The sequence below is a fragment of the Alexandromys fortis genome, unplaced genomic scaffold (genome assembly GCF_014885135.2).
Source record: "Alexandromys fortis isolate MF-2015 unplaced genomic scaffold, M_Fortis_MF-2015_v1.1 scaffold_231, whole genome shotgun sequence".
In the NCBI taxonomy this organism is placed as follows: domain Eukaryota; kingdom Metazoa; phylum Chordata; class Mammalia; order Rodentia; family Cricetidae; genus Alexandromys; species Alexandromys fortis.
In genome coordinates this window covers 624,349-637,695 of record NW_026068613.1, presented here as the reverse complement: position 1 = coordinate 637,695, position 13,347 = coordinate 624,349, and the positions used below count along the sequence as shown (strand labels likewise).

General features: G+C 50.1%; 1 protein-coding gene across 2 annotated transcripts in view; it reads left to right on the top strand.

The window, feature by feature from the left end:
* Positions 1 to 303: 303 nt before the first annotated feature.
* Clmp (CXADR like membrane protein) overlaps positions 304 to 13,347 on the top strand; it is a 113,357-nt gene continuing 100,313 nt past the window's right edge. For both annotated transcript variants that reach the window (XM_050133494.1, XM_050133495.1), the window contains exon 1: positions 304 to 670. In XM_050133494.1, the coding sequence (XP_049989451.1) occupies positions 646 to 670 (25 nt within the window). In that variant the 5' untranslated portion in view covers positions 304 to 645. The remainder of the gene's footprint in view (positions 671 to 13,347) is intronic.

The window sequence follows — 13,347 nt, the reverse complement described above, 5'->3', positions numbered from 1 at the left end:
GGAGAAAAATATACAAAAGAGTAGAGCGATCAGGGAGAGAAAAGACAGAATTGAGAACAGAATTGAGAAGGCCGCATTCACCGGCTTTTGGCCGAAGTACTGCAGATTCTCTCCTGTACCGCATCAATTGGCACCGAGCGCCCCCCTCGATCACCCCGGGCCGCGGCCCTCCCTCCCGGGTGGGAGGTAAAGCAGCCCCAGCAGCTAACCCCAAACGCGAGAGGGAGGGCGGGAGCGAAAGGAAGGGAGGGCGAGGGGAGGGATGGAGGGAGGGGCTGCGGTAGGAGGCAGCCGTGTGGTTCCAGCTCAATTTTTTTTTCTCTTTCTCCAGTCGGTTTTCTTTCCAAACAGGGAAAAGTGTTCCACGAAGCGGTAGCGCCTTACCGCCTCGCCTTCTCCTCCCTGACCCAGGGCCCGGCCCCCGTCCCGGCGCAAGCTGGTGGAGCCAGGGCTAGAAGCCCTCGGTGCCCCGGGAGCGCAGCGCGCAAGGGACCCGGGCGCGGGGCCAGCGCCCGCACATGGCTGCAGCCCCCCGCGCGCACCCCGAGGCGCCGCGCCCTGCTAGCAGAAGGTCCGTCGGCTGCGCTCGGTCGCCCTGCAGCCAAGCAGCGCTGAGCCGGGAAGTGTCTGTGTCTGGGGATCGGGATGTCCCTCTTCTTCCTCTGGCTAGGTGAGTGTCTTGGGGAGGGCGGGAGTTTGGATGGCCCTGGGCAAACGCCACCCTGCGTTTGGGTGGAGACCCGCCTTCAGCACTGTGGTCCCTGCAGTCCCGGAGTGCCGCAACCACTCGGTCCCTGCCTCCGCGCCACCGAGGGGCGCATCTGGCAGCGGAGGACCGCCCAGTCGGCCATCGAAATGTCTCACACATCTGGGCCCTCCAGCCAGCTACGGGGTGGGGGCGTTTCCTGGTGGAGTTTAGCGGAGAACGGTTTGGTGTGGAGGGTACTTTTCAGCGAGCGGTTTGGTTTCAGGAGTACCAGGGGAAAGTGGAGAGCCGAGGAGGAAAGGTTCATCCAGGGTTTTCTGTGCCAGGTTTTGAGGGTGGGGGGAGCTTTTTGTTTCAAACAGGCGCCTCTGAGCGCTGAGATCAGAAACAGATGTGTTGATGGGGAAGCGGGAGGGAGGAGAGGAGAGAAGGAAGGAGCAAAGGGTAGAGAGGGAAACAGGGCAGGGTGCAAGAGGCACCAAGAAGCCAGGTGACCCCCTAGAAAATGCAGGCTGAATGTGACCCCGGGAAGGAGAGAAAGGAAAAGCCAGAGAAGCAGAGAAAACGGAAGACAGGAATGTGAAGAGCCTGGGCGAAGGGAGTCTGAAGTCCTTGAAACCGATGCAGAAAGGAGGCGACAGAAGGAAAGACCAGACTCTGCCCCCTTCTGAACCTGACTCGGGGCAGAAAGAGCCCTTCTGGGTGGTCCTTATTTAGGCGGTGTCCACCAGGAGGGTCTCCAGAGGTGGGAATGTCATAAAGCACAGGCTGGTATGGCTGGGCTGGACTCAGACAGCTCTGTGGACCAGGGGCAATGTGTGCAAAGAGCTGGAGGAGGTCTCCGAACCTGTGAGGGACCAGGCCAGGAAGGCAGCGGGACAAGCCAACAAAGTCCAAGCATGTGCCAGGAAGCAGGGATCCTGTCCACCTGGAGTCCAAACCCAAAGTTAGCTGGAGTTCAGAAATCCGAAGAGTATGCCAGGTGTGGCGGACCCGAGGGTGGAGGAGAGCTAACCAGTGGGTTTGAACTGACTAGCCAGGTAACCCTGGGCAGATTTGTTTCCTTAGCTTTCGCCCCAAGCAAATGAGATGGTTTTCAGGGTGTCCCCAGGTTTGAGAGCCAGTATCTCTGGGAGTTGGATGGAGACTGGAGCTCGGAAGAACCAGTAGAGGTGAGGGAGATCTAAAGAGCCACCTGGCACGGTGACCAGAGCTTGCAGACATTCTCTGAAAACTTACACACAGGTTGGCATGCCTGTGTACCGCCCCCAGGCTGGTAACCACTATGGTATAAGCAGAGAGCGATGGCCCAAGGAGGGAAGAGGAGGGGCTCCTTTCTCAGCTCTTTGAGATATTGGCCAATTGTTGCAGCCCAGCTGGCATGGCTAGACGGCACCTTCGTCATCCTCCCGGAGTCACCTCCCGGAGTCACACCTCTAAGCTACCAAAACTCAGATGTGCAGTAGAATCAAACGCAGAGTTGCCTTAGTAGAGACAACTGTCATACGAGTCCTTTTTATGCCGAGCACTTTAATGTGGATGGTTTTGTTAATAACTCTGTTCTTCACACCAGCCTCACTGGAGACCTGTTAGGCCTAATCTCATATTGCCGATGAAATCGAGGTGTACAGAGGTCAGGGAACGCCATCAAAGCCTCGGGCTCATAATGAGCAGAAGTGGGAGCTGAAGGCAGACTGTGTATCGTGTGCCATGCACCGTGGCCAGTGACTTGGTTCAAGTGGTTGGGGTCAGCTGGGAGGCCTGGATGTCACCATCAACGGTGCTCATCTAATTTATGAGGGAGGAGAGTCCGTGAAGGGCCCGACTGAGACAGAGATCAGAGGCTATGACTATTCACGGTTCCTTCTTTATTTATTTTTAAGTTTTACTTTAGATTTGCTTATTTTATGCGTATGAGTTTTTGCCTGCATGTGTATTATGTGCGCCGTGTATGTGCCTCTTGCCCCATGGAAGTCAGAAGAGGGCATCGGATCCCCCTGGAGCTGGAGTTATGCAGTTGCAAGCTGCCCCATGAGTGCTGGGAACTGAGCCCAGTCCTCTGCACATGCAGCAAGTGCTCTCAGCCACTGAGCCATCGCTCCCGTCCTGGTTCCTTCTTTACTGAGCTCTTACTAGGTGTGTGATCATTTCTTTCTTTCTCTCTCTTTTTTTGCTTTGTTGTTGTTGTCTGTTTTTCAAGACAGGGTTTCTCTGTCCCTTTGGAGCCTGTCCTGTAACTCATTCTGTAGACCAGGCTGGCCTTGAAGGCACAAGCCACCACCGCCCAGCGTGTAATCATTTCTTTAGTGGGGAAAACAGGATGCTGCGTTGATTCCCAGCTTGATTTCTCTCCGAGTCCATCTCACAAACTCACAAACAAACCGCCTGCAAGAAGAGAAAGGATGGCTGACTTGAAGCTCTCGTGAATCTTCATCTGCACCTGATGTTTGCCTTACCTGGCCATTAACAGATGCAGACTTGGGATGTCCTGGGATCTAAGTTGCTTAAACTATTCAAATCAGAGACGGGCATCAAAAGGGAGGGGTCTTAAGGGCACCTCCTCTCCAAAAGGCATCCAGCCTTGGGTCAGTAGCACACCAGGAAAGCCGTTGTGTTGGTTGGATCCACTCCTCTTTGTAACCCGGCTTTGAGCCTTGGTATGTCGAGGAGTCCTCACAAAAGCCAAAATTAAAATTCAGACTTGCCTGGGGGTAAAAAAAAAAACCCTCTCTTATTCTACTGGTCCTTTCAAGGGGGGAGTTTTTCATGATGTTTCTCTCATGGGCGGTTTGCATTAAAGCCTCTTTTTGTAGAAACTGCACAGACTAGCAGGAGAGCTGGGAAGTATGGGAGAGATTAACAGTCTGAGCAAGGGTAGATCAGCTGGCTTCATGTTCGTTTTGAACCTGCTAGTGAGTGAGGCCACGTACCCCAACTCTTCAATGTGAATCTAGCCCCTCGGATAGCATCCTGAGCCATCTCTCACTATTCAGGTCCGGCTTGGTCCACCCCCTCCTCCCCCCCGCCGGCTTTCTTGTTATCGTTGCCATGGTTGTGTCCCACAAGATCCACACCTTCCATTCTACACTCTGCTGTCTTGTTGGGTAACCAATAGGAAGCAAGGAGCCTGGACTGGAAAGTGGTGAGCTCTCTGGGTTCTGGTTCCATCTCTCTTATGTGTAAAACAGGGATGGGGTGGAGGATCTTTAATTCAAAAGTTTTTCAATGATTCTATGACCTACAGGTCTGTAGTAGTTCTCACTTTTTTTTTCTTTCTTTCCTTCTTTTTTTTTTTTTTGTCATTTTAAAACTTAACTTTTGGGCTGGAGACATGGATGGCTCAGCGATTGAGAGCATTGGCTGCTCTTCCAGAGAAACCAGGTTCAATTCCCAGAGCCCGTAACTCCAGTTTCAAGGGCTCTGACACCTTCACACAGCCATACATGCAGGCAAAACATGAATGGACATGAAATAAAAATAATTAAAAAAAAAAACTTAACTTTCAGATTAGCGTGTAAAAGAGCCATTGAGGTTTTGCGCTCTCTCTCTCTCTCTCTCTCTCTCTCTCTCTCTCTCTCTCTCTCTCTTTCTCTCTCTCTGTGTGTGTGTGTGTGTGTTACTAAGAATCAAACCTGGAGTATTCAGGGTGATCTTTCTTCCTATTGAGCCCCATCCCCAGCCCAGTACCCATTGCTTTAAATACTGAGTATAAACACTTCATTCAAAGAGGCGAGGGGAAGAGCTTGGCTCCCCAGCAATGAACTTGAGGCAGGCTGGCATACATAGTTCATGGGTGTGTAGTGCAATGACATATCTGAGTGGGAAACACGTCTTTCCCTCCTCTTCCCACTTTATTGATGATGGTCACAATAGCATTATGATCCCAGTGGACTCATGTCTCGTCTTATGCTCAGCTGTGCAACACATGGATCAAAGCGCCTAATGATGGTGAACTACTGGACAGATGTCTTGAAACACAGACACAGAGATTCTCATAGCTGAGAGTGGGGTGGGGGTAAATCTAGGCAAGTACCAGAATCCATGACTCTAAAAAATTTGAACTCAGACCTCTCAGAGAATCTAATGAAAATCACTTCTTAAAAAAGCATTTCTCAAACTGTGGGTCGTGAGCCCTTTGGAGGTCATATATCAGATATCCCCCATATGAGATGTTTACATTATGAGTCATAACAGTAGCAAAATTACTGTTATGAGTAGCAACAAAAATAATGTTATGGCTGGGGGTCAGCACAGCGTGAGGAGCTGTGTTAAAGTGTGGTGGTTTTAGGGAGATTGAGACCCACTCACTGTCTTCGAGGAAGACACATGTACATACATCAGATTTTCCAATGATCTCCAGGGGTTCGTTGATGTCCAACGAACCCAAATTCATCCTTTTTCAAAATCTACCTTTTCTGTGATGAATAGCATACTGAAGTTCAGAGAGAGTTGGCTAAGAATTCCCAACTAGCTTAGTAAAAGAGTCAACACCAGCACGCAGATTCCATGATGAGTCCTGTCCCACATTCGTGAGGTAGAAGATGTCTTTCCTCCCCTTTCCTCTTGCACAGTTAAGCTTTAGGATCCCCGTTGGCCTTCCAGGGTTCCAGGCAGATGAGCTAAATGCTGAGTGATTGGCATGGTTTTCCATGTTGAGAAACTGCTTGAAAAACTAGGGCAGATGTTGAAACATTTCAATTTAGCCATCATAACTGGAAATCTTGGAAATTTTCTGAAGTGGCATGTTTAATGTATTCAGAAAAGAAAGAATATTTCATACCGCAAGTTCCAAACATGTGGTGTGCACACAAGGAACAGGAAGGGATGTCAGTGGCTCCTATTCCTTCATAACTTTGCAGTGTTGTTCCAGGCTTCTTACACCACGTCACACACACACACACCCTCAAGGCTCCAGTTTCTTCCTAACATTCCTCTAAAACAAGAATGCTAGACGAAGGTCCTCTCTGGGCATTCTTACAGGGCTATCTCCTGCGATTCTCTGCCGGTTTTTAATTCTGGGAAGGATGTGGTTTTACCACCACACTTGCTTGGTTCTTTTGTTTTGTCTTCGGGTACTGCCCAAGTGTAGCAATTGGTGGCCACGATTATGCACCCCTAGCAGTCAATTAAGTACTGGGGACAAAGCAGTCTGTGACTTTCATCCCACAATTGCTCTGAAGTTCTGAGAGCTAGGGAATGTCTTTCAAGGTCAGAGTGATGGCCAGATGCTTGTGCCTGGGGACTTTATAACCCAAATACTTACCAGAAGGACTTCATTCTAAGCAAAGTTACCTACAAGGCAACTGAAAGGAGAAGCGCCAAGGAAAGACCAGTTTTGAGGGTTTTATCGTACAAAACTGTTTATCAGCATTAAACCCTCTGCTTAAAAAAAAAAAAAGCAAAACTATTTGTGTGTGTGTGAGAGAGAGCGGGGGGAGGAGCGGGGGAAGCTGGTGGCCAGCAACCCACAGGAGTTGGTTCTCCCCTTCTGTTATAAGGGTTCCAGGGATTGAACTCAGGTCATCAGGTTTGGCTCTGAGACAAACTATCTTGCTGACTCCCTCCCTGCCCCAGCTTTTTCCCTCTTTATCCATAGTTTACACATGATAAAGCGTAAAGTTCTGCCATTAAGGTATAGAGCTCAGTGGGTTCCCTGCATAGATTAGAATTTGTGCTTGTGTTTGCAAATGTAATCCTGTATTTTAAGCCTATTTGTGCCGCATTAAGAGAGGATTCTGTAAGTCATAATACTAGTTAGGAATTCCAAATCATTTTGGTGGTTGTTTCTTTGAGACAGCCTGGTCTGGCCTCAAACTTATAGCCACCTTGCTGGAGCCTCTCAAATGCTGGGTTACAGGTGTGAGCCACCACTCGGCTCCATTTCCAACATCTGGACAAGGCTTGGGAGCTGGTGACACGTTGGAAAGAAGAGGGAAGTGGCAGCTGGTGGGTGGGTTCAGGGAAAGAGCTGACGTGAAATTACTCTGCGGGAATGAACTCAATAGAGGAGTGAATCACCCAGCCACGAAAGCCGTAACTGGGCCCTGAGGTGGGAAATGGATAGAAAGGGACCGTGCGCTGTGTCAGAGACAAGATGACTCAAAGGTTAAAAAGACTTCTCTTTAAGAATCAGAGAGGAGGCGCTCTACAGGAGAAATAGCTAAAAGAGAGAGAGAAAGCTCTCAGTTGTGAGGGGAGGCCCAGAGGAGAGCTTTGGGGAAGTACCCCCATCAGCCGCTGGCAGGAAAGTTTCATACCACATGGTTTAGTCTGGGGTATTGTATAGGACAAGGAGCATAGAGTTGCTGGGTACAGCCAGGACCATAAATTAAGGGTTTTTAAACCCTCCAGCAGTGCATGGTTTCTCTGTCCCAAAGAGAGAGCTGCAGGGGGATGTGGCCTGATTTCTTCAGGCTGTGGGATCTGGGAATTGACCAGTATCTTAAAGGGTCAGGCACAAGGGCTCACACAAAGTCTGCTGGCATGCCTTATGTCATCTTCACATTGGTCTTCGATAGTAAATGTCTTATTACTGTATTTTACAATAAATCAAGCAAGGCTCTGAGAAATAAAAATGAACTTGCAAGAATACCCTCAATAACAGATGAGCAGAGACAATAGCCCAGGACTGTGGATTCCCAAGGCTGGGAGACACACACAGTTATTCTACAAGGCTCAGTGCAACCAAACAAGAGGCTCAAGATGTTGGGCCATGTACCGTCCACCCCCCTTTTCCTGCCCGACTCAAATGGTTTGTTTGGATTACCAGCTATTGTTTATGAGTGAGTTGCTATACACACCCTGTGTGTATCCCCATTGTCGGCTCTTCCTAACTGGTTGCAGGCCCATCACTGTCTTCAGGATTCCTGGTGAGGTGGGGTGCCCCACTTTTGGGTCTGGCACAGAAGCTTCCCCTATTAACACAAGATCCTGTGGCTATAGGTGTGAAGGTTTGGGGACTGTATGACCTGCCTGTGTATTGCACTTTCTAGTTAAATCCTGCTTTTAGCAGTTCTGACTTCCTTGATCTTAAAGAAAGAATGCAAACCCTTAACTCTCTTCCAAAAAGAAAGAGAAAAAAAAGGTTTGGTTTTCTGAACTCCAACTGTCTGGATTCTGAAAACATAAAAGTTTATTTCCTTTGGCACCCTGCAGACCAAAATGAGAAAGAACGATGAAATGAACCTTTATTTTGTGAGTGGCAGACGGTTGGTTCAGTCTGTGTCGCCCCAGCCAGCGTCTGGCTGCGATAAGGCTGAAAACTGCTTTGTCTCAGGAGAAACCAGGGAAAAAGCTTTCCTTTGGCCCCCTCCTGGGAGGAGAGAAGGGAGCTGTTCTCCTCAGAATAGTTCCTCAGTTAGCGGAGGCTTTTCTGAAGAGATGGCAAAGCAGGTTTGGAGAGGTCAGGTCATGAAAGCCAACTGAAGAAAAAAAAAAGAGGATGAGGATGGGATGGGGGATAAGGAGGAAGGGAAGAGGGGAGGGGAGGGGGGAGCTTAGAACCAGCAGAGGGTAGAGCTGTCAGCAGAGGCCTGCCTGAGCTCCATCTTCAAGGATGACCACAGCAACCCTTCAGTTTCCTTTCAGCATCTTTGATATGCAAGTTCATCACGGGTTCTTCTTTACTCATGGCCTCTCCCTCATAAACAATTATAGGTGCACCATCCCTGAGCTGGGGTGATTCCTGTCATATGGAAGGCCAGTTTCTCGCACTAAGCACTGAGCAGTGGGGGAAGACATTCAGAAACACATAGGAGAGAGCGCGCATGGGGAATGTGAGGGGGGCCCTAGGAGTTCTCAGAAGTCCTATCACCGTGTATGTGGGGGAGACCCTACGATCTCCAGTCTCTCGCTACACTTCCACACTATCAAGGTTGGTGCTAAAAAAGCAGCTGGCAGGCTGGTAGGGTGACCCATCAACATCAGAAAGGCTGGATTAATCAATGTGTGTCCTTGGCATCCTGCCAGGTGCCTCCTGGAGGGATTGACTCTCCCAGCATCCTCTGTGTCCTTGCCTACCGAAACATACAGTGTCACTCTTCATCTCAACCTGCCACCCCCATTGCCGCATCCCTCGTGGGATGCTAAAAAGAGAAAGAGAGGAAGAAAGAGGAAGAAAGGGATCAGTAAACTGGGATGTGTTCATTGAGATTTTTGGTAAACTCCTCGGCTGGATTCATAGGTGGTTTTCCTCTACATGGGAAACAAGCAAGATTGTGCCAAGAAGGAATTTTCTGTTCCCAAAGAAATCCATTGTACAGCATAGAACTTCAGCCCCTGACACGTTCTGATTTCTCTTCTGGGTGATGGAAGGGAGTAGGAAAAAGCAAATCCCTAAGAGGGAAATTGTTTTGTGACTTCGTTGTTTAAATTTAGGCTTGGGTCTGAGGGGGATCATGCAGACGGGGAGCGGTGTGCCTTCTAACCCAAGTTCTGTCACTTCTCATTACTTGCAATGACAATTCCAATTATCTGCAATCACTCTTCGAGGGATGAGCAGAGGGAAGTCACAGAAAGCTTCCATGGAGACCAGTCATGGAGCAACTGCTGTGAGAGCTGGGTCCTTGGGGTCCCAGATCCTGGCTTGATGCTGGCCTAGGGCGCTTCATAATTGTGTGACTTTGAAAAAATGACTTCGCCTCCCTAACCTCAGTTTTCTCAGCAGCCATTGCTTGTAGTGACAATGTCATTGCATTTTCTGTGTGTGTGCGCACATGTGTGTGTGTGTGTGTGTGAAAACTAAATGTAGTAATGCATTTCGAGTTTTAGCTCCCTGCCTGCTACATAATCAGCAGTCAGTGAATGTCTGTTGTCATTATCATGACTGTCTTTGCTCAGGGAGTGTCAGCCCATGGGGTATTTGGTGGGTGGCCTGCTTGAAGTCAGTTGACACCAGGCCATTAGAACCAGCCTGCAGTGGCCACTGCTGCTCCCTTATCCCACTGGCAAGTCCCTTAGTGTCCTTTGGGGGATATCGTCCTGCTCTAGGACCTCACAAGGCTCACAGACCCATCTGTGCCTCATCTGTCTGCTGTTTCTCTGGGAGAATAATTTTATGTGTTTCGTAGCTGTGTTCAAGATGACCCTCCCTCGACGGCTCAGCTTCCCTCCTGCAGGTCCCTGAAGCCATAGACTGGCCTGTAGATCTTCTTTTCTCATAACCTCTCCTGCATGCTCCATAGTGCCTGTCTGTGCGGGATGGCCCAATGACTAGTTTTACCATCAAATGACGCTTTTTTGGGAAACTCCTGTCCCTAGCCATCGCGTGAGGGATGCATGCAGGTAATCTGTTGTAGAACAGCCTCTGAAGTGGTTTTTCCTCTTTTCGGTTAGAAAGTGAGATGTGCAGGTCACACTTGCAGGTGACACCAGACTGCTTGAGGACACGTGGTGGTAGCATGCTTTCTGCCGTGGTGTCGATACACGGAAGGGCAAGGAAAAAGAGGCAGGGCTGGAAAGGTGGCTTGTGGGGAGGGGAGTGAGGAGCTTTGGGTGGATTCCCAGCACCCATGCAAAGCCTGTATGGCAGTTTACTTCTCTGACCCAGTGCTGGGAGGCAGACGGGGGTAGAGCCTTTGGGATCACCAGTCAGCTCCCAAAAGTGAGCAAGAGGGTCACTGGCAGACGACGTCTCAAAAAGAAAGTGATAGAGAAAGACAGCCGAGGTGGATGCCTGGCCTTCGCACACGTGTGAATGTGTGCCTCCTGTCACACACAAAGACAGAAAGGAAGGAAGGAGAAAGGAAGGAAGGGAAAGAGAGAGAGAGGGAGGGAGAGAGGGGAGGAGAAAGAGAAAGGGAAAGAAAGAAAGAAAGAAAGAAAGAAAGAAAGAAAGAAAGAAAGAGGAAGGAGGGAGAAAAGGAGGGAAGGGAGGAGAAAGGAAGGGAAAGAAAGAAAAGAAAGAGAGGGAGGGAGGGAGGAAAGGAAGGAAGGAAGGAAGGAAGGAAGGAAGGAAGGAAGGAAGGAAGGAAGGAAGGAAGGAAGGGAAAGAAAGATGCGGCAGCTTGGGTAGCATGTGCTACGTAATGATGGGCGATTCTGTCTCCGGTTAAACCTCGGGTGTTAACACTTAAACAAATCAGACTAAATACAAATCAGACTTATACAAATACACTAGCTATGCTCTTGGGACCGTCGTTGTATCTCCCACCCTTGTGTGTATCCTTACACAGTGTGCACTGGTTGGTACACAGATAGGGGCCGGTCTGGGGTCTGGCCTCACGCAAAACTGCAGCTCCTTTGTTCTCAACTGGTCACGTCCTCACCAAATTTAGACTCCAAAGAGCCCAACACTCAGATCCAAGATGTGTTGAATTATCCTTCCCTTTTTAAGTTGGGGATGGGGAGACATCAACAGGAAAACCTCAAGGTGAGAAGAAAAACCTGCTTTTTGCCACTGACCCAAACAGCAAGTGTGATTTTTTTTTCTCCCTACAAAAGATAACCAAGCTGGTGTCCCAGATTCCCACAGGCCTAGAATTCCCACTCGAAACGCATTCTGGAGCCAGGCTGGTGGAGTCTGGGCTGTTCTCTGAGGCCTGCTCCCCATCTGCTTTCCTCGGGGGGAGTTTTATCTTCCATCCTGTAGCCAACAGCCAGGAGCAGCAGGCTCTGCCCTACCTCCATCCACTCTCCCGAGAGGAGAGGCCAAAAACCAGGCCACCTTCTCTGCCCCACTGCCTCTCACTCCCTGTTCCCAGAGCTCTGAAATTCTCTAGGCCCCAAGGAATCCAAGTAACTATCCACTGAACACCGACACAGTAGCCTAATCATCTTCTTGTCCCCCACCCTCCAGGCTCCTCATGACCTTCCCTTAAGTGTGTGTGGGGGGGGAGGGGATGTGGCAGAGAGGGAGAGGTGAAGGCAGGGAGGGATCTGTGAAGGTCACCTACCCTGTACCATTAATGCTGAAGCAGCTCCATGACAGTCCCACCCCTAAGCTCATCGGGTGGCTTTGTCTTAGGTCCCACACATTACTCACAGAGACCTCCACCTTGATGACCTTCTAACTCCTTCACCTCACACCAGGCTGCCTCCTGGCAAAGGCTTGCTGACCCCCAGGCAGAGAGCTCTGTACCCTAGAAACATCGTGTCCATACCTTCCCAGTACCTTGCATCACACTATAGGAGAATGCAGGCTCTTTCCTCTTTGATCATATGGGTCACTGGCTTATGTTAGATACTTGGAGATGAATGGAGCCGAAACAAAGAAACACATTAATGAATGGGAAAAAGCAGCTTAGGAAACTCCCACGTTTCCTCTCCCAAGGATCTCTTCACCATCAAAAAGGCCACAGAGAGGGCATGATAATGAAGGTGCTGAGCAAAGCTGGCAGGGACATCTGCAAGGAGAGGTGTTTCCGGGCCAGCCTCACCGTCAGGGCCCCACAGAGCATCCTGGACCGCGCTGACTCCAGGAGGGAATTGCTGGAGCGGCGCAGCAGCGCGATGGAGGGGAGGAGAGGGCATCAGAGTCCTCCGGAGCCAAGAACAGTTCAGCTCTTCCAAGTGGTTTATTTCCACTTAATAACTTTCAGGGCATGCGGTTTCTCCTTCCAACAGGGTTGTTAGTGGGCAAGACCAGACCAGCAGTGTTGACTCAATCCTGTGTCGTTCATTTGGGGTCCTGTAGGCCAAGTAGTGGAAGGGTACCCTAATATGTAGAGAACTTAGTGCTGCCTTCCTCCCTCTTTCTCACTGTGTGTGTGTGTGTGCACGTGTATGTGCCTATCTGCCTCTGTGTGTGTTCCTGTCTGTGTCTGTGCCTTACGTCTGTGTGTGCATATGTGTGCCCCTATTCATGCAGATATGGAAGCCAGAAGTTGATGCTAGGATGCCTCCCCGTCGCTATCCACCTTGTTTTTGTTGACAAGGTCATTACTGAACCGGAAGCTGTCTGGGCCCAGACAGCCCTCCCCCCCAATCTACCTGTCTCCACCCCCCAGCACAGGGAGGTCAGATGCCTGTGGCAGCATCCAGTTTTCACCTGGGTGATGGGAATCCAAAAGCAGAGCCTCATGCTTGCCCAGCAAGTGCTATGCTCACTTAGTCATGTCCCCGCCCCTTCCTCTCCTGCCTTGGTAGTCCTCACATGTCACTAACCCTACCAGGGTTCCACTGAGGCAGAGCGAGTAGAAGAAACCCAAGTCAGGCAGTGATCGCCACAAGCTGGGGTGAGGCTGTAAGAAGTGTATGTTTCCTCGTTCACTCCTGAGATCCTTGGGAGAACACCTTGAGACAGATAGTGTCAGCACCCACTTCCCGGATAAGGATTAGTGAGGTCAGTTGTCCTCTGTTGTCCTGACGCAACACAGTGAGTAGTGGAATCTAGGCAAGAAGCAAAATCTCCCAGCTCCTAGATCATTGCTTATCCCCTGCTTCACAGTTCCGTGGGGCAGCTGCTCTCATCTTCCCGTGTCTCCTCTCCACCCCAGCTCATCAAATGGCTCTTCAGCGAGCTTCCTTTGAAAGGCAAACTTCAGGCTTCCCCACCGCCCTCTGAAGGCCTCCTGTTTAATGGGTAGGGTCACCAGCTTCTCCAGTCTGCTCAGGGTTGTGGGATTTCTCAGGATGTGAGGTGTAGGATCTTCAGGGCTGAAACCTGGGTAGCCTTGAGAAAGCGGCTCACAATGGGGTCCTCA